The sequence below is a fragment of the Ctenocephalides felis genome, unplaced genomic scaffold (assembly GCF_003426905.1).
Source record: "Ctenocephalides felis isolate EL2017-DRISC unplaced genomic scaffold, ASM342690v1 CF-g0.4_SCAFFOLD_01886, whole genome shotgun sequence".
NCBI lineage: Eukaryota > Metazoa > Arthropoda > Insecta > Siphonaptera > Pulicidae > Ctenocephalides > Ctenocephalides felis.
The window spans coordinates 89,308,200-89,330,997 of record NW_020538040.1 but is presented as its reverse complement, the minus strand read 5'-3'; the positions used below and the strand labels follow the sequence as shown (position 1 = coordinate 89,330,997).

General features: G+C 29.3%; 1 protein-coding gene across 2 annotated transcripts in view; it reads left to right on the top strand.

Moving 5' to 3' along the window:
- The window catches only part of LOC113378808, a 399,676-nt gene that overhangs the window by 42,752 nt on the left and 334,126 nt on the right, over positions 1-22,798 (top strand). Inside the window, exon 1 of one of the 2 annotated variants that reach the window (XM_026619413.1) lies at positions 11,512-11,865. The exons of the other annotated variant lie outside the window; for it this stretch is intronic. Coding sequence (XP_026475198.1) covers positions 11,809-11,865 — 57 coding nt within the window. The 5' untranslated portion in view covers positions 11,512-11,808. Of the gene's footprint in view, positions 1-11,511; positions 11,866-22,798 lie in introns of those variants that run through there. 2 annotated transcript variants of the gene reach the window in all.

Below are 22,798 nucleotides of genomic sequence, written 5' to 3'. Positions count from 1 at the left end.
GTACGGTCATACAAAAACGTATTGCAATCGTCCATTTATTTGTGTAAAATGTGGACTGCCACATGACAGTAAACGATGTACGAAATCAAAAGAATCCCCAGCTTTTTGTGTGAACTGTGAAGAAGCTCACACAGCAAACTACAAAGGTTGTTCTGCCTATAAGAATTTATTACAAACTAAATCTAAAAATGATTTCAACAACAAAAACGGGTCAAAACAATCACAAAATTCTCCTATAAACATCAAAACTGCTGCCACTCCTCAACGATTTGGTAAACTAACAAACACGGAGCACATGTCATACTCTCAAGCCATCAAATCCAATAGAAGCGAAAACTCAAATATACAAAATAGTAACTATGCAAATAATGAATTTTCTCAATTCTTCACTGAATTTAAAAATATGTTTCAACAACTTATGCAACATAATACTATGATTATTAATATGTTATCTACCCTCATCAATATCAACAAAACTAAATAGCTGTATGGTTAAATTTTTACGAGTAGGACTATGGAACTCCAACGGGCTTATGCAGCATAAACACGAAATAGTATTATACCTCATTGAAAACAAAATAGATGTTTTTCTGGTAAGTGAAACTCATTTCACTAATTATTCAAACTTATTCATTCCTAATTATCGTGTATATCATACTAATCATCCAGATGGCACAGCTCACGGGGGTACAGCTGTATTAATAAAATCTAATATATCTCACTATGAACTTGAAAAATATAATAAAGATTACTTGCAAGCAACATCCATCAAAGTACAAACGTCATCTTTTGCAATAACAATTTCTGCCGTATATTGTCCTCCACGTCATACAATCAGTAATATACAATTTTCTGAATTCTTTGAATCTCTTGGAAATAAGTTTATAGTTGGTGGAGATTTTAACAGTAAACACACATTTTGGGGATCAAGACTGATTAATCCAAAAGGAAGAAAACTGTATGAAGTTATTGTGCAACAAAACTATGGTACTCTTTCCACGGGCACTCCGACTTACTGGCCAACTGACTCAATGAAGAAGCCCGATTTATTAGATTTCTTCAAAATCAAAGGCTTAAACTCTAGGTACACAGAAGTTCATTCAAGCTACGATCTCTCTTCAGATCACTCACCTATAACTGCTACTATCTGTTCTTCAGTTATCAATGTTTGTAAACCTTATAGACTTCATTCGAGAAAAACAAACTGGGAACTATACCGCTGCAAAATAGAAAACAATACTGATCTCAAAATTAGTCTTAAGAACTCATCGGAAGTTGACTCAGCTATTGACAAATTTAATAAAACACTTCATGATGCTGCTTTACTTGCTACTCCAGAAACAATAGTTCAACAGGATCAACCTCTATCTTTTGAAATTAAAAATTTAATCTCAGAGAAAAGGAAAGCAAGACGAAAATGGCAGTCAACTCACTTTCCATCAGATAAGAACATATACAATAACTTAAGCAATAAACTAAAATCCAGATTGAAAGAAATTTCTAACCAAAACTTCAACAATTACGTATCAAACCTAAATAGATTTGATAACTCAATCTGGAAACCAATTAAAAACAAATTAAAACCACGTATTCAAAATCCGCCTGTTAGATGGGATGACAGCAATCACCTATCTTGGGCTAGGAGTGATGCAGAAAAAGCTAATTTATTTGCTCATTATTTAAGTACAGTTTTCAAACCGAACCCAGATTACTCTAACGCAGCGGACCTTAACTCAAATATGATTCCTTCTCACAACTCAATGAACAGTATAAAGTTCTTTTCATTAAAGATTATAATTGAAGAGATTAGTAAACTAAAAAATAATAAATCTCCAGGTTACGATTTAGTTACGGCAAAAATGTTGAAAGAACTGCCAAAGAAGGGATTCATCCTTCTAACGTATATATTCAACTAAATAATTAGATTAAATTATTGGCCAACTCTCTACAAAACATCTGTAGTAAAAATGATCCATAAAAGCGGAAAAGATCCTTATATGGTTACCTCATATAGACCAATCAGCCTTCTACCAATTGTTTCAAAAGTGCTCGAAAAACTCCTGCTTCAACATATCTTAACTAGCGCGAATATATTTCCAGAACATCAGTTTGGCTTTCGGAGTCAACACTCCACAATTCAACAGTGCCACAGAATCGTAAGAGTCATCAGCAATACTTTCGAGGCCAAACAATTCTGTTCTGCAGTCTTTCTAGATGTGAGCCAGGCTTTCGATAAGGTGTGGCACAAGGGACTTTTATTAAAGATTAGATCGCTACTTCCATGTGGTTATTATAATATTCTAGAATCTTATCTCGCCAATAGGAAATTCAAAGTACGGGTCAACACTGAAACCTCAATATCTCATCAGATTGAGGCAGGAGTTCCACAAGGCAGTGTTTTAGCGCCATTTTTATATATCCTCTTCACTAGTGATTTTCCAACTTTACAATCAACCACAACAGCTACATTTGCTGACGACATAGCAATTCTTTCGACACATGCTGATGCATCTAAGGCTACGCTAATTTTACAAAGGCATCTAAATGTTATAGAGGAGTGGACAAAAAAATGGAGAATAAAAATAAATGAGAGCAAGCCTAGTCATATAACATTAACACTGAACAAGACAACATGCCCAGGAGTACATTTTTATGGCCAAGCAATTCCAAGCACCGAATGCGTCAAATACTTAGGTATGCATTTAGATCGTAGGCTCACGTGGAAGGACCATATTCGCGCCAAATTGAATACTATAAAAATTAGAATCGCTGAACTATACTGGCTACTGGGACGCAAGTCAATTTTATCCATTGACAATAAACTTCTAATTTACAAGGCAATAATAAAACCCATATGGACTTATGGCATTGAATTGTGGAGCTGTGCAAGCAAATCCAATATAGCGTTAATGCAACGTGCCCAATCGAAAATATTGAGGCAGATTACTGATGCTCCGTGGTTTGTTAGTAACAAAACTTTACACGACGATCTTCATATTGATTTTATAAATAAAATAATACAAATCAACAGTATAAAACACTTTCAAAAACTACAACATCATTCAAACAATATAGTCACTCAGCTTCTTGAGACATCAACTTCAAGAAGACCGAAGAAGAAGCTGCCCGAAGATAATATGGAGGAACCATAGAACTACCACAACCTTATATAAACAGAATAATTGAATCATTTATTGAAGTGATTCTCTGAATATGATTGTAATATTGATCCGATAAATTTATATGTGTGTTTGCAAGTGTGTGTGTATGTGTGTGAGTGAATGACATAAGCCAAATAGCTCATAGAATAGTTATGTATTCTGATTGCTATTGAAAATAAAAATTAAAAAAAAAAAATTATATATATATATATATATATATATATACATATATATATTAAACAATATTTCACCCATTCACATTTCTCAGGCTATGAAATCAATTATATAATTATTGCATTTCATATAATTTTACTTTTATTGTTGTTACAAAAAATGATTGTTAAAGCTCCAGATGTGCTTGCAAGATAATCGTACTATTTATTATTTCATATATATTGTATTTTGTATATAAAGTTCAAATAAAGACAACAGTTTTTTTAAGTCCAGTTTTGAATTTTCTTATTTTTTTATGTTTTTAAGTACTTTCGTTATAGTTTCTAAATATAGCCAATATATTTATATAAGCTATACATATTAATTAACGATAATAATTAATAAACATTTATTTAAATGTATATATATATATATATATATATATATATATATACATTTCGGATGTCAATACGCATGCATTTTTGTACACCAGGTGTGAACACTTAATGTATTAATTCTCATAATATACATATTTAATGTGTGTCAGTATTCGACAAAGGCGTCAATATCAATTAGTACATCAAAAACTCGTGTATACACATGCTGAGATAAAGTTTTACAACTATCACAATCAACACTGTCATATAATAAATCTCGATTGTCAAGTGCGTTTTAATCTGTTGTCAAGATCTTGACGGGCGTGTATCGGGCGGAGGCTTCGATCGTAAATCGTACGAAGTTCTCACCAAATCAACGTAACTTATCTAAATCGGCTCCTTCATTTTTGAGATGCTCATACCTATCAGCCTACATTGTAAAACTGCTTCAACTATGCATTGTAAATGCGGTAGAGTATGGGGCACAAAGGTCCAGTTTGATTTTCGCCATAATATTGTGAACACCAAACCAATTATATCACAACAAATAACACATCAAACAGACCGCTATCTATATTCAGTAAAACTCCCAGCTAATTAATTCATCATTGTAGGATTTTATGAAAATTGTAACCTTGTCCTTTTTACCCTATAGGGGTAAATTGGGACGGCAAGGGGGCAAACAGATCCAATGTTATATTTTTAATTATTCAATCAATGCAAAATATAAATTTCATGGGTGCATTTTTTATAGAGATAACACTGTAAATATCCTTGATCTGGTATTTTGTCAGAAATATTCATCGACAGAGTTGCATAAACTATTTACTTGATTGCTAATTGTACATCTTTTTTCCTCTTCTTTCAAATGTTGTAGTTAAATTTTTTTCAACTTTACTAGTTTTTGATATATTGATAGTGGATCTTTTTACCAGCGGACAATTAAGCTCCGCTCTATCTTATAAAGAGGAAAAAAGATGTATAACCAGCAATCACCTCGATTCTTACGACCTTGGTGTCTGATGAAATACGGCAATGCATGAAAATCCATAACAAAAGAATTTTTTTCAATTAGTTTTTTTAGTTGTGAACACTGTTGTTTAATTTACGAGATCTTAAAATAATTTTAAAGTACGTTATTTAATCGTTTTATAGCTTAGCCTTAATATTAAGCACTATCCCATCATGCTATTTTTAATGATGTAGATGCTCTACATCTGCTTGATAATCTTCAAAAAATTATTTACTTCAGCAATTTATCCAATATATATCCAATTTTTATCTATAATTGAACTTTTTTTAAAATACATCGAGAAAATACATGTTCACCCTAGTTCACATTTCTTTGTAATTTAATTATCTAGTGTTTTTGTTTATTTAACAAATTAGTTTATACTTTGATATTTTATATATAATCCATTCAGTTACATTTTTATAATGTTGGTTTTGTAATTTATCTTCTAACTAAGATCATGATTTTAATAGATGTCCTGAAGATGGAAAATATATAGTTCCGAAACGTCGGCCATAGATCATATAGAAAAACTACAACTAAAATCACATAGTACGTACAAATGTAATTTAATGATTATCCAACATCATATATTCGTCTAACAAACTAAAATGAAAAAAATCAGCCAGAGAAATTTAAAAAAAAAATCGTAATCAATTTTTATAAAACTAATCCATGAAAAATAAATTTGAATCTATACACAAAAATTACATGTGATGTTTTCAACAGCAGATATCACAAACTCATTAAAATTAATAAAAATAAATGGTCAACACTGTGAAGTTAAACATGAGTTCGTTCTAATATCTGGTAACACGAAAAAAGATAACAATAACGTAGTGCGGAAACACTTATTCATATAATGATTGATTAATGTTTACATGCACACATATGAAAACAGACATACAAAAAATTGCAATTAAATATATTTTATATTTTACAGTTTCTTTAATTAGATTCTTTAATTTTCTGTATAGAAATTGGCTTTTGGGTGATTAAAACATGAGAAATAAAATATATTGGAAATATATCACAATTTGTTGGTTGGTACTTGTACATATTGCAAATTTTACTGTTTACATAATCAGTTTGTTCTTGTGGTAAAAATTGATAGTAAATTTTTGATGTGATATAAATTATTTTGAATTGATATTGTTTTAATAACGTTTTATTAAATAATAGTGATATGAATTAGAATTAATAGATTTAATAGTTTTGAAAACGATTCTTGTTACTAAGTTCATGACACTCAAAACTCTTGTTACTAAGTTCATGACAATTTATAAAAAATTTGTAAAAAACTTGTTCTGTTTTAGAGAGGTGATGAAGCTGAAATAAATCTGTCTAAATTAAATTATAATATCAAGTGGTAGTGTTCAGAACAACAAATAGTTTCATTAATTAAAAGCAAGAATCTGTTCAAAAATGTCATTCTGTCAATCATATAATGACATAACCAACGAGGACATTTGCAATATGCAATTTATATTCGAAGAATACCCCGATTATCCATTTTTATGGGCTTCCATCGATAAAGAATATATACCGTACATCAAATGTGACGATATGAGCTTATGCGCAGGTCGTATGGTGGAAAAAAAATTTCTCTTACATTATTGGCAAATCTTAAATAACAGTGTTTTCGAATGCATAACTATACGTTGCTATTTCATGAATTCTTGCCAACGAGCAGTATTTGACCGTATAAATTATTGCTTTTGTGACAACATTTTTGTTCCAAATCTTACCACTCGAAAGGATTTAATGATAAGTTTGAAGGACCTTATCGATATGCTGAAATTTCTCAAATTCTGCGAAACTTACACGTCGTCTCCCGCCATAAATCTTGATAACAGGTGCGGATATATCAATATTGATAATTGTATAATGCCTTTCGTTAAAATAGAAAATGAAATATATGTTCCCTCAGCATATTTTGAGAAAGTTCCTGGCGATCTTGTGCTTTATGACGTATACGGAGATGACCTATGGTACATGAAATATTGCTGCTTACTTTTGAATGTTTACTCTGATATCCGCAACAAAACAAAATGTATATCCATTAAATTAGCTGATATCAGAAAGTATTTTTCGAGTATATCTTTTTATGTGCCTGATTTGTCAATGCGTCGCAGAGTTCTCCTAAATGAACCTCAAAATGGTCAATCAGAACAAGTTGTACCTTCATCTACTATTGATCTGACGGTCGAAAATGACCATACACAAACAATTGATGATCCTAATGCATCTGTTACTCGAGAAATAGAAAACAATTCTACTAGTACAACTGTTGGTACTAACGTATTTCAAAAACTTATTGTCGGTGGAGTCGGAGAGTTTCTCAAAACAGGCGTTTCACAAACTGGCAATAATTTCCGTGGCACAGATAATTCTCAAACCAGTGCAATTGGGTCATCAGTTGATGAAGATGAGATGGTACGTCAATTTTTAAGGAATTGCATTGCACAACTTACTGTCAAACTGGCAGAGAAGAATGACCTAACAGATTTCTTAAACCATCAAGAATTTACTTCTGCTGATAGTTACAGAAATCAAGATATATTAAGAAAGCTTTTGCGTAACTTTTTCAAGGGAATTAGACAGAAGAAAAAAAAAAGAAAGAAGGAAGTTATTTGCAGAAGAGTGCAACCGTCTAGACAAGCAAAAAAGAATTTGCAAAAATCTAATAACAGAAAAAGAAGAAAATAAGTAACTTTTGCATTAATGTTAATCTATTTGAATTTCGAATTGTTTATTAATTCTATGGAAATTACAACAATTATGTCTGAAATTTATTTGTATTTCTGGTGATTGTCCTAATGATGTTAGGACTTATACTGATTTTTAATTATTATATTAATTCAATTTCGATAATTACATATCAGAAGCTTGTGTAATATAATTTATTTAAGTATTTATTAATTACATAAATTTTATAATGTTTTTATATCAAATTTTATATAAAATAAAATATATATATATATATATATCATATTTTCCATAATTGAAAATGCTGAAAATGATGTGCGCAGCAAGAAAAAATATAAGTATGCATATTTGTTGCTAGTTTTGATTTTTATAATAATAAAATACTTATTAGTTTTTATTGCTGTTTTAGTAGTTTACGAATGTCAATATATATAGAGTTTTGTGATGCGAGTAATAAAAAAAAATTATGTTTGCTTACTATGTTATTATGGTTGGTACTATGTTACACTAGTTGGTACATCGACAAATACGAAACTTTTATAGTATAAAAGTATAAAATTTATACGATGCTTTTGATCGAGTTTTTTTCAAGTTGCAAAAAAAATCATAAAATACCATATTACAAGAGCCAAATGCAATTTAAGATGTCAATCTAATACGTCAAATACAAATAAATAAAATAAAATTAACAGCTTAAAAACTTAAAATTCTGATTTTTGCTTTCTTCCTGAAATAGTCAATTTGAATGGAACATATAAATAAAATTTCTAACAATATAATAGTAATTATAAACAATGAGTAGATCATTTGAAATAATATAAGGTGTACGTTGTCCTATACATATTAATGTTTTTAAAAAATTAAGGCTGAAACGGTGGTATTTTATTATAAGTGTTTCTTATAACTTATTTTCTGCAGTAAAATCATATAATTTTTCTCATAAAATTACAATTAACCAGCGCAATAGCTTATAATTTTTCTTAAAATTACAATTAACAAGCGCAATAGCTTATAATTTTTTTATTGTATTTTTTTAACAATAATCAAATAGCAATCTGCTTACAGAAGGCATTTAGTAATTTTGATGGTCGGTGGTATAAATAATAGAAGTTTAAAATATTACCTACATCACCAAAAAAATTAGAAATTGTAGTCTGAAGTAAACAAATGTATGGTTTACAAGTAAAACCATGTCTTTTGTGTATTTTCTTAACCCGCACCAATAACATGTCGTAAATTAATGAGGTGTAATATTTAGCAATTTGATGATACACTAATAAATTATTTATTCCTGATTACAATATAATAGCAATATGTAGTCTTGTTCATGAGACCTCAAGACCACGCGATGCGGGTGACATGTGACATTGATAAATCGGTCAGGGGTCGGACCAGGCCACAGCGCACTTACATGAAATCATATAAACTCTGATTGTAATTGTTCTGCTCGTCAACAGATTAACTGCGTTTATTAGAGATCGATCGATCTATTTCCAGCGTTTATTATAGTAGAGAAATATTCAAATGCAAAGTGCAAAGTGACAGGCAAATATATTCCTGACTAGTAGTGCATGGTATCGTGTCTTAAGGCAAATTGCTGAAACTTCCCGTACAAAAAATTATTTTTTTGGATAACTTTGTAATAAAATAGATTCTTGAAAATTTTGAAATTTTATAAAAAAAATATTTCTTAAAAAAATCTGTTATTTATATTATAAATTTTTTCGCATATTTCTTTTTTTTCAAAGCAAGCGCGCCGCTTCGCAGTCTAACGGATAAACATTGGTACGAAGCCCATAGAAATGTAAACAAAATTTGTACTTAATATTAACATTTTTATAAAATATCTGATAATATGATGTCCATATGTCTAATGTTCATTTTCGACCGCCAAATGATTTTTTTTATTTGATTTCCGAAACCACTGGACCCGCCTTGCCATTTTTTCATTTCATTATTATAATTTACAACAAGTAAATTTGTTGACTTATCTTACAAAAATGTTTAGTTGTCTGCAGGTAAATTAATAAATGCTTCGAGAAATGCACAGTTGCATTCCTCCCTTAAATTAGAGTATTAGAGTAAAAGATATGTGATTTAAGGGTTAAGTAGATTTATAGGCGTTTTTCTTTTCAATCTCTTGGTGTAGTTTAATAGGTCTTCTATTCGGTGTTTATATTTGATGGCATATCTTGTGATTATATGACTTACTGTGTGCAGACCTGTATCCTGATGGAAGCAGTCAGGTCGGTACGTATTTTGGAGCATTCAAAATAGTCCTTATCATCTTCTTTTAAAATTTTTAGATGATGTTTATATTGGTTTTGCATGTTGTACCTAAAGTGTTACACCATACATCCATATTGGCTTTAGGACAACTTTGTAGATTAATATCTTGTTATAAGGTGTTTAATTTAATCAGTTTTTTGTTTTTTCAATACAAATAAAAGGTTTTCTCAAAAATTAAACTACAACTTGACTTTTTTGCCCCGAATCTTTGAAAGCCTCTGTCAAAAGCTAATCAGCACGTCTCCCCATTAATGAAATGTTAAAATCGCTTGATTCATGTGCCCGGAATCGTCGACGAAAATTTGTATCCGAACACATACACACACATGCGCATTCATTTTTTCTAAGGTATGCCACAATGATCAGAAACTTCCGAAACGTAAAGATATGCAAACAATTTCATTTTGGATATTGTTGCGATTACTAGAACTTAACCTACGGGAAGTTAAAAAAAAAAAACTGAGAAAAGTCGGAAAGGGTAAGTGTAATTTACCCTTAATTGATAGTTTGTAGATATTGTCATAATAATGTCATTTTTATTTATTCTTTTTATTTCCATATAATTTTCTATTGCCGAATTTATTTGCTATTCATGACTCTAAAAGATTATATATACTTAATTAATGTTTTAGTAAAGGCAAGTTATAGTAATCGCAAAAAAAATCTAAAATGAAAATCTTTATATATCTTTACGTTTTAAAATCTTCTGAACATTTTGGCATACCTTAGAAAAAATGGATGTATGTGTGTGTGTGTGTGTATGTGCGTGTATGTGCATGTATGTGTGTATTTTCGGATACAAATTTTCGTCGACGATTTCGGGAACACGGATCAACCGATTTGAATAATTCAGAAAACATTCGATTTGTGTTGATAAGGAGACGTGCTGATTAGTTTTTGGCAAAGGCAGGTCTAGCCGTTCCGAAGATACGGGGAAAAAAGTGCCGAAAACAGTAACTCAGTTTTTAAGAGAACGGAGCGTCCGATTTGAATAATTCAAAAAACATTTTACTTGTATTGACAAGATGAACAATTGATCAAATTGTCATGAGGGCAGGTCTAGCGGTTTCGGAGATCTAACGAAAAAAGTAAAAAAAAATCCATTTAGCGGTCAAAAATGATCATTGGACATATGTACATCAAATTATCAGATATTTTATAGAGATTTGAACAATAAGTATAAATTTTGTTTACATTCCTATGGGTTCCGTACCAATGTTTATCCGTTAGACAGCGATGCGGCGCTTACGCGCTTTATATTTTGTCTCTATGCAGTTAAAGCAGTACGATTGCTTCGAAAAAAAGTTCAGATCCTCCGAAATATGTCAAAATATAGAAAACATTTTTTTTTTTAAAAAAAATTAAAAAAAACTAATTTTTTGTCCAATTTATAGTTTCTCAGAAATCTAATTTTTTCGAAGTAATTTTTTTTCAGAAATGTTCATACTTATTTATCTATGGAAATGTTATTCGTTTTTGAAAAAATAAGAATTTTTGATATGGGATGTTCCAGCAATTTGCCTTAAGGCACGATGCCATGCGCCTCAATGCACGATGCCCTAATTGCCTTAAGACAGAATTCCACTGACAGCTATTTCCATATGCAATTAATTAGTATCTTTTGCGACGATTATCCTAAAATGAGGCCGAAATGCTATCAAACTCGTCCACCCGCGTTTAGATGGCGCCTAAGCGCATAAATCATAGTATGCTTCCCGGCTAAGGTTTAACAAGGGCAACGTTCGTCAGTCGGCCTGTGGCATTCACGGTGAAAGGATGTCTGTACGATCTGCTCCGAAGTCGGCCGGTCACGTTGTATTTTAACGTGTTACAACTTAACGTCAACTTACTGTTATCTTTCGAGAAATACATAATTATTTTTTATTGATTCATATTAAATGATATATGTGACTGTCATCGTTTTTGAGTTTGATAAAATTGTGTGATCATTTTTCTTTGTAACGGTTGTTTTAACATGTGTATGTCAAAAATGTGAAGACCCTAAGGAAGGTTTTATCAGTCTCATGGAGTGATTTATATAAAAAATAAGTGTTCTGAAAGTGATCTGTTTTGTTTTGTGTGTAAATTATTTTAATTCAACTTCGAAATGGTGGATATAAGTTCAATTATCGAAGGGACCGTTAAGTTTCGAGATGGCAAAAAGGTTAATATTAATATTATTGATTTGTTTATTATTTGTTCCTCAATGAGTATGAAAAATTTTACAACATCCTGTCGTTTATCGTATAAAACGCTATAAAGACTGCAGAATTTAATTAATGATGCTAGATATGGTTGCGTTTATTGCGAAATTATTAATTTAAATTGTGTATTGATTGTTTATATTATTTTCTCTTTAAGTAAATTTAATTAACTTGACGGTCACGCGTGATGATAAAATATATTCCATTGATTCAAATTAGAAATAAGTAATAATAAGGCAGATGAGGTAGACTAGACGAACAGAATAATTTTCGTGGGGAAATATCATAAATTGTTCTTCTTGCAGAAATTATTTTAGAAGTATTTTGATAAAAAGTCTGACAAGGTTTACACATATTGTCAACTTTGTAGTTTTTTGTATTGCTTAAATTTAAAATAATTTTCAAGCTTTTCCTTTCCTCCAATTGGATAATCTTTCACCGGTCTTAATTATAATTACTGCATATCATTGCATTATAAACTTGAGTTTTCTAACATATCATAGTTTATAAAGGCAATTTACATGATTTTGATGTTTTATTTAAAGTTCTAATTATTTTATTGTACCTATACACTTTTTTTAAACTTTTATTTCTCTCGAATTAATTTGATAATATTTGACTGTTTTTCATTATAATTACTGAATATCGGTGCATTATAAACTTGAGTTTTCTAACATATCAGAGTTTATAAAGGCAATTTATATGATTTCGATATTTTATTTAAAGTTCTAATTATTCTATTATAAATGTACCTTATAAACTTTTCCTTCTCTCTAATTAATTGGATAATACTTTACCGGTCTTAGTTAGAATTACTGCATATCATTCCAATATAACCTTGAGTTTTCTAACATATCAGGGTTTATGAAAGCAATTTACATGATTTTGATACTTTATTTAAATCTTATTGTAAAAGTATCTGTACACTTTTTTCAAATACCAAAAATTAAAAGGTCAAAATCATCACGAAAACTAAATAAATTCAATATTTATGTAAATATTAATGCAATACTGCGAATTGTGCAAATTACAATATTGAAAAATATGTTTGTTTGAGTTCGTTCAAAGTCAGTTTATATTTTAGTTTTTTAACAAAAATAATGTATTTCTGATTTCATTCAATCAAATACAAACGAAAAGGCTTATCAAATATTCAATATTCAAACAAATCATACTTGATTTCTTTGTTGATTTCAATTTAAAATTATTTTCAATTATGTTCTTCATTCAAGTAATATTATTTTCATTGAAACCTTTTTAAATTTAAAATAAAAATTTAAAATTTAAAATTTAAATTTTTAAATTTTAAATTTTAAATTTAGTGGTACAATCAATTTTTAACCGAAAATAAGTATGCGGAATTAGCTTGAATTCTTCTTAATATAATAGCTTTTTATTGCTTTTTTTAAACAGTCATATTTAATATTAAAATTATCTCGAACACTGTCGTAAAGAAATAATAAAACTTATAATTAAATGTCATAAAACGTTTCGAGTTTATTGATTCAATGTCATTAATCTATTTCATAAGTATTTTCCTTATCTTTTCTCGCAATATATAAACCAAACTAGTGGTGCATGGCATCGTGCCTTAAGGCAAATTGCTGAAACTTCGCATACCTACCAAAAATTTAAATTTTTAAAGATTAATTTTTTTAGAATTCTAAAAAAACTCGATTTTTGAGATTTTTACATTTTTTGCAAATAATTGACCTTTTTGAAAAAATTGATTTTCTTTATACTTTGAAATATTTGGAAATTTTGAACTTTCTTTCAAAGCAAAAGCGATACGTTAGCTGCGTAGAAACGAAATCCCGAAGCGCGTCGGCGCCGCGTCGCGATATTACAGATAAACATTGGTACGGAACCCATAGAAAAGTGAACATAATTTCTTATTATTATTATTATTATTTCTAAAATATGTGATAATTTGATGTGCATCTGGTCATTAGACAGATCATTTTTGTCCGCCAAATGGCATTTTTTCACTTTTTTATTGTATCTCCGAAACCGTCAGACCTGCCTTCCCAAAAATTCTTCATTTCGTCAATACAAATAAAATGTTTTTTGAATCATACAAATCATACGTCCGTTCTCTCAAAAAATCAAGTACCATTTTTGGCACTTTTTGCCCCGTATCTTTGAAATGGCTCAACCTGCCATTGCCAAAAACTAATCAGCACGTCTTCTTATCTATACGAATCGAATGTTTTGCCGAAATCGTCGATGAAATTTTGTATCCGCACGCGCACACACACTCGCACACTAACACACACATACATACATACACACAAGTCATCCATTTTTTCTAAGGTATGCCAAAATATTCAGAAACCTCTGCAACGTAAAGAAATATAAAATTTTTCATTTTCGATTTTTTGGCGATTACCATAACTTAACCTGCGGAAAGTTAAAAATAATTCCTATGTCGAATTGAAATCATAGTTCATTTATAATAGTTTTAGTCATTTTATTCTCAATTTTGGAAATTATGCTGAAGATTGAAACCACCTGAATATTCAGATTTCTTTATATTTTGTATGAAATGAAATATGCACTCTTGGTGTTCTTAAATATATCAAACAAAAATTTACAAGTGTAATTAAACATCAATAACATTTGTCTAAGGTCTGGTATATAAATTTTCCATGCGGTGAGTAGGTGCACATATATGCAGTAGTAAATTGTTGTATATTAAATTGTTGCTGTAGGTCATGTATAATGCGCGCACGACAGCTTAATTAATGTTTTTCTAACGAGACGTTCAGAATACATATGAACCATTTACCTACATGTGTATAATAGTTTCAACACGCTACACCTGATGTATCATAATGAAAGATTGCTTTCCTATCATATTAGTTGTTTTTGTCTAATTAATTCCCCATGAATATGGGTGTCTGGTCTGATTATTACCATCACGGAGTATGGTTTCAACAAGTTTTGCATAAGGTAACAATAAAAGGAAGGGCAAGTATGATGTAATGGGACAAGTTTATTTTCATATCGTTAATAATCGAAGATTAATAGTTTATTAGCACGTAGATAAGTACTAATAGCGAAATGAAATTAATTAAACATAGTAAATAAGTATAGGCAAGTTACATTATGTCTCTATCTAAAATGGTAATTTGTGGATAAGAGTTGCTTTACTACTCAGGCAGTACAATTTTTGAAAATATTCATTAAATCGTAGAAATCGTCAATAATAATTACTAAACTAACTATAATTTTAGCTGAACTATCTAAATTGTATAAAGCTATAACTTAAATTTTAGCTGAACAAATAAAATGCGTATATTTGAACTAACTAATACTGATTATATTGCTAATTCGATATAAACAAGTGAAAAATATCGTTTAAAGAATTGCAAATTGATTGTTTAATTATTTCACTATGCAAATACTTCTAAACGCTTATATAATTTTATCATCTTCGAAATTATTCAAAATATTTATCTAGTTTTTTTCACAAATATTTACCAGAATAATACTACAAGTATATTTTGAATAATACAATTAGGGTCAATAATTTTCTTCAAAGCCAAAATATATTTTTAACTTCCCGTAGGTTTTGTTCAATTGTTCGATTCCTATTGATGAGAAAACGTGCTGATTAGTTTTTGGCAAAGGCAGGTTCAGCGGTTTCGCAGGTCCAATAAACAAAGCAAAAAAATGCCATTTGGCGGTCAAAAATGATCTTTAGACATATGCACATTGAATCATCAGATATTTCATGGAGATTTTAATAACAAGTACAACTTTTATTTACATTTCCCTTACCAGTTAGACTGCACGCGGCGTTTACGCGCTTCGATATTTCGTCTATAAAACAGCTACGCAGGGCGATTGCTTTAAAAACTAGTTGTATGGCATCGTGCCTTAAGGCAATTGCTGGAACTTCCCGTACCGTAACGAAATATTCGAGAAATATTAAATATTTTCATATAATTTATTATAAATACAGTAACATTGTCTTTTCCCAAAGCAATTATTTTGTCAAAACAAGCAAAAAGTTTTTTGAATCATTTAAATCAGATGCTTAGTTCTCACAAAAACTGCCATTTTTTGCTCCAAAATCTAATTACCACCACCACCATAGAATGTTTTTTAGATCATTCAAATCGGATGCTTCGTTCTCTCAAAAAGTCGATTTCCATTTTCTGCACTCATTGCTCCGTATCTCCAAAACGGCTGGACCTGCCTTTGCTAAAAACTAATCAGCACATCTCCCTGTCAATAGGAATCGAATGTTTTGTGAACCATTCAAATCGGTTGATCCGTGCGCCCGAAAACGTGAACGAAATTGTATCCATACATACATACACACACAAATCCATTCTTTCTGAAGTATGCCAAAATGTTCAGAAACCTTCAAAACGTGAAGAAATGTAAAAGTTTTCAATTTCTATTTCTGGACGATTACAATAACTTACCCTACGGGGAGTTAAAAAGTTCAGAATTTTCAAGAAATTACAAGATATTAAAAATAAATAAAAAAGTGAAATTTTTTCAAAAACTTCAAAACTCTCAAAAACTTATTTTTTTTCAAATTTTGAAAAAATTTTAAAGTTTTTTGAATAATTTAATTTTTGGCACGGGAAGTACCAGCAAATTGCCAAGGCAGGCATATACTAGTTAATTTCAAAACCTACGTCAATTGCAATGTCTTCAGGAAATATAGTGATAGTTTTGATTATTTTATTATGTTTTTATTAATATGTAGGAAAAATTTCAATTAATAGACGTGTATTCCGCCTTCTTATAGGTATTCAATTTATTTATATTATTTAAAATATAATATCGCTATATATCACGAATTTTCATTACTTCAACATTATTTTTCTCAAACTTTTCGTACAACTATTTCAAATTCACTCAATGATTCATTCACAATACTAGGGTTCGTTTGCATAGAAAAGTTAAACACTGGCTATTACAAACATAGGCCTCGTTGGAAGGATGAAAGTTTTCCGTAAACTAACATATTTAAATTTTATTGCGAATGTGTTGAACTGCTCTCCAATAATAAGCATAACACAATTTGATACAGGAAGGTATATAATATAAACTGGGCACTCGCCATATTAGTAGGAAAGCTTGTGCAAATTCTATTGGTAATAAATTGAATGAAATATATAGTTTTGTAAACATTTATAAAACAGAATATAATATTAACACTTTGAGTTGATTAATTAATTTGTCAAATATAATTTATTCTGTTAACACAAGTTTGTTTATGTCTGATAGATTTAGTCATTTACTTAAGTATGTTAGGTACATATTTTCCTAGATTTCACTAGAAGCTCGAGGTGATAAAAACATAATTTATGTATTGTTCCGTCTTTGATAATTTGTTGTCATACCAATGCTATACACAGTTTAGTGAATGTACTTTGATAGCATTTTTAATTTTGCATTTGACCTGAAAACATGTATGTATCATTATTTGATTTCTAACGGAAAACTACTGTCATAGATTGAGAAAAAATTGGTAGTTGATTTATTCATCATTGATTCCTGGCGTGCATTTTGTAACTTAGTTTTTTTTTTATAAGACAATTTTTGAGTTCATATCATAATCATTTAAACATTGGAAAACCATTGGGTTTTCCTTCTAGAAATATTACTGTTAATTTACAAATCAATTACTCAATGTCTATCTATAGACAGATTGTAATTTATATGTAAATAAAAAATATATAATCTTTGAAATACAGTTAAAAAATTTTAACTAATGGAAGGTCAACTACTGAGTTGTTTAAAGACTTTGTTAAAAGACTTTATACAATGTCTTTTTTATAACTGACAATTGTAAATTATCAAATTTTCTAAATGTTTTTAACTGGACAGTTGAATATAAAAAAATCTTTGATTCAAATTCAGAAAACACACTCTCTTATTCTTGTTTTTATTCCGAAAAAAAATTTCAAAATTCTACAATGATGTGATATTTCTAATTATAACTAAATGTGGTTATAAGTTATTTCTATCCTTTTGATGAGTTTCGAGTATTATTCATGGATATAGGAAAATTATATACATTTCATAATAAATTCATAATTACTTCGTTGTAAGAAAAGGAAGCAAAAATTAGTATTTAATATTGTACAAGAGCAAGCAAAATTTTTATTTATATTTTATTATGTATGTATATAGGGTGTCCCAGACTTTGACGTCAAGCTGAAACGGAGTAATAGTATTGACCTTAACTGTACTGAAAAAAATTACAAAAAAAATTAACACACTTTGTTTCCAAATTATGAGCTTTTACGTGCAACCTATAAATGACAAGGTTTTTGCTAGTACATTTCACTCACAATTAGTTCGAAAAATTATAAGAAAAAGAAACGTGACGTAATTATGTATTCTCTATAATTATCGGGTATAAACGTTGAGCATAATAATTGTAAATAATTTTTCTATTAACTTCCCGTAGGGTAAGTTATAGTAATTAGCCAAAAATCGAAAATAATTTTTTTTGCATTTCTTCACGTTTTGAAGGTTTCTGAACATTTTGGCATACCTCGGAAAAAATTGATGTATGTGTGTGTTTTGTGTGTCCGCATTTTTTCGCCCACGTTTTCGGGCGCACGGATCAACCAATTTGAATGGTTCAAAAACATTCGATTCCTAGTGATAGGGAGATGTGCTGATTAGTTTTTGGCAAAGGCAGGTCCAGTAGTTACGGAGATACGGAGCAAAGAGTGCAGAAAATAGAAATCGAGTTTTTGAGAGAACCGAGTATCCGCTTTGAATGATACAAAAAAACATTCAATTTATGATGATTGGGAGAAGTGGTGATTAGTTTTTGGCAAAGGCAGGTCCAGCCATTTTAAAGATACAGAGCTAAATGTACAAACAATGGCAGTTTTTGAGAGAACTAAGCATCCGATTTGAATGATTCAAAAAACTTTCTGTTTGATTGAAATCCGATCCGATTTGAATTGATTTTGAGAATATTTTTTTTGGCATATCGAAAATAATTCAGATTTTAATTTTATTTCCACGAACATTTCGTTACGGTACGGGAAGTTCCACCAATTTGCCTTAAGACACGATGCCATACACCACTAGTTTTCATATAAATTACAATCTGTCTATAAAGAAAGACATTGAGTAGTTAATTAGATGAATATCATTGAATTTTTAAAGCGAAACTCAGTGGTTTACCTTTTATTAATGTGCTAAGTTGTCTAATTTTAGTTTTGGTATTGATGTTAAAAAGATGATTTTAAAAATATCTTTCAGCGCCCTTATTATATAAAGGTACTGTAAATATTCACAGTGAAAGTTTCAACTATCGTATGTTGTGTTTGTGGTTTGTGCCGTAAATAGCCGGCAGTTGGTTTTCTGCATGCGAGCATTGTTTTACTATTATGACCTTGAGTACATTATTTACAATATACAAGTACCATGCAATTACACTCTAGAGATATATAAGTTGCGATGACAGGATAATGCATAATGTTTTATAGAAATTTCTCTATCTGTTCCGTCATTGTATTTTGTCTTTTCACCATTACTTGGTGCTGAACGTTTTCGAAACAGTACACTTTTTATTGTTTCGGCTGTATTGTTGCGTATATGTCGATTATGTTATATAATTTGAGATTATCTTAGAAATTACGTAAGCGCCATTATTACTGACCGTAATGCGAGTTAAATTGTGATTTAAAATTAACTGTTTTTTTGCCAAGTTGAGGACTGTATTTTAATTACTTGTTAGGCGAATTGGTGATTGAAGCGTTCTGATTAGATGAAAAAACTCTTTAGCGAATTATAATTTATTGAAGATTTTTAATGATGTGTTTACGATGTGTCAGGTTGAAATATTTTATATATAGGATTACTATCATAATTAAATTTTTTTAATAGTTAACTTTTGGTTTACGTTTCTAATTCAGTTTATAATGAAATGAATATAAAGTATGTAATTATAAACTTTATAAATATATTGTTAAAGCGCATATTATAAATTTGAGTACTCTTTCCACGTATTTTTTATATAGCAATTGATATCCACATTATTTTTTAATAATTTTATTATATTTTTTGAGGTTTTATTTTGAATGGGGAAGTCGAATCAGATTTAGGCCAAATAATACTAAAATAGTGTAGATTTATCAAGTCCAAAATTACTTATCAGTCAGTTATTAAAATTGTTTTATTTAATAACTTAAACTTAAAAAATTAAAAGAATTAAACACGCTGGTTAAACTGTATGATTGTTTTATAGCACCTTTTTTTCAAAACAGAAATTATTTTGAAATATATTTTTAAGAATAAAATAAAATTAAAATAGTATATATATATATATATATATATATATATATATATATAATTCTTCTGTACGGGTGTATGAATGGAAACTTCTCTTAAATGGTTATTCCGATTTCGATCATTCTTTTTAGAGTTTGTCAAAGGATTTTTTTAGTTTTAATGATAAAACTATAGTAATATTGTAGAAATGAATGGCAAAAATGCCAATAAAAACACATTTCATTGTTTGACATTGAAAACATTTGAACTGTAATATGCTAGAAATTATGAGGCTAGACAATATTAGAATAAAATATATTCACGATTTTGAATAAGAAAAATGCAATGTCTAGACTCTAGATTATTATTGCCAAAAAGCAGCTGACATGTGCGAGAAATTAAAATACTATGACATACAGTACATGTTGGCAGATGAAATTATATAATTCAGTTTAATAAATAATTCAATAAATCCAAAATTGCATATACATTATTTTTTTATTCTTGTGTATGTCGCATTTTGGTTTACTTCACCAAATTATTTAACAATACAAAAAAGTATTTCTACTTATTAAAAAAATGATTTAGAATTTTGTTCCATGTATCAAAAACTCGTTTGTTAAGCAGCTGACATGTGCCAGTAATTAAAATACTATGAGATACAGTACATGTTGGCAGATGAAATTATATAATTCAGTTTAATAAATAACTCAATAAATCCAAAATTGCATATACATTATTTTTTTAATCTTGTGTATGTCGCATTTTGGTTTACTTCACCAAATTAATTAACAATACAAAAACAGTATTTCTACTTACTAAAAAATGATTTAGAATTTTGTTCCATATATCAAAAACTCATTTGTTTTGAAGAGTGCTCATATGAACTAGATTTTACAAATTAATTTACCTAAAATTTGAACTTAAGCAATATTGTTTATTAAATCATTAGTAAGTAAAATGTACTTTACTATGTAAATGTAAAACTTATAAGACTAAAATGGCTGTGTGGTAAAATCAAGTGTAATATTGTTCTTTTACCGCAGATACTATATTATTTTTTTTTAATTTCTTATACTGCTTATGCTAAGACCATCAATGAATCTCAAAAGCAAGACGTCAAATAGGATATTAAAGAGTATAGGATAGGATATTAAAAATGTTGAACTTTCGAATTATAGGTGTGGGTACAGGAGAACGTTTGTCGGGTCAGCTAGTATATATATATATATATATATATATATATATAATATAACACAATCACATCAACAGATACTCATTACTTATGGTAACAAGCTCCCTAAAAAAGTCAATAAAAATATATTCCATGTACACGAAACATTCAACATTGTATTTTTTGCAACAGCATCCTCTGTAATTATTCACTAAATACGATTCTGGTTAGTGTAACGATAACCACGCATTTTGGGTATTAAATCAAATTAGTTGCCATATGATTATACAGTGGCATGGCATGGAACCGTTAAATGTGATTTTTTATGTATATTTATTATTATTGTTGTGTAACGCATCGACGAGTGAGCTATATTATCAAATGCGATCTCACTATATAGCCATCGTATTGTTCATATGAAATATTACGGTTTGAAACTGTTTTGATCAACTAATTTACCTTTCCACATGAATGTATTCTGCACGGACCACACGGATCGTTTGGTAAAAGAGCGCCAGATCTTTGTTTGTTACATAATACAAACACCTTGAAATTACTAATTGTAGATTAGATTTAAAGTGAGAATTGCGTAAGGGAATAGGCCTATAGAAGTAATTGCATTTTTTATATATAATATATCAACAATAACAAATTATAACCTCATTACAACCAAGTTATTATGTTTTCAAATATTTGTGCCTATATCCAAGACTAACCGGTCAATACTGCCGTAAAATAGACTAATGTTATGACAAGGCTCTGTACGCTGCGTTTTTAATATAAAATGGTACTAAAAGCTGTCAAAATGCAATGTAATCTTCCTATAAGGAGACTACGCAAGAGACAGCCTATTGACTTAATGTAAAAAAAGTTGTTTTCTATAGTCATTTGCTTATTGGAGCAATTACTACAATTTGTTTTTTCCCCTTTCTGTTTATTTATTTTTCTTTATTCTTGATTTTACTATTTTCTTTTATTATTATTATTATTATTATGTGTAATTCAACCATATAACTTATAGAGTGTGGAAATAACTCTGATTCATATATAATGTAGCTTAATTCATATATGATAAAGCTGTTTGCTTCACACATAAAATATATCTTCTTATTGTATTATTATGACACATCAGAAATTTGCACTTATAATTAGATTTTTTAAGATAATTTTAAGGTTAGCTCTTATATCTAAAACGCCCACATTTTGATAGTTTTTAGTATTATTTTGTATGAAAACGGTAGCGTAACATAGCCTTGCCATAACATTGATCTATTTTACAGCAGAATTGGCCCATAGTACCTTTTTACCAATAATCGCTTGCCACATTAATTTAGAATGGATAAATACAATTGTATATAAAATATAAAAATATATATTTTTGGTTAGTTTCAAACATTATCCTAGGCCGAACGAATTTCACGTAAATCAATTTTTGCAAATTTTATTAAGAGTTAGAA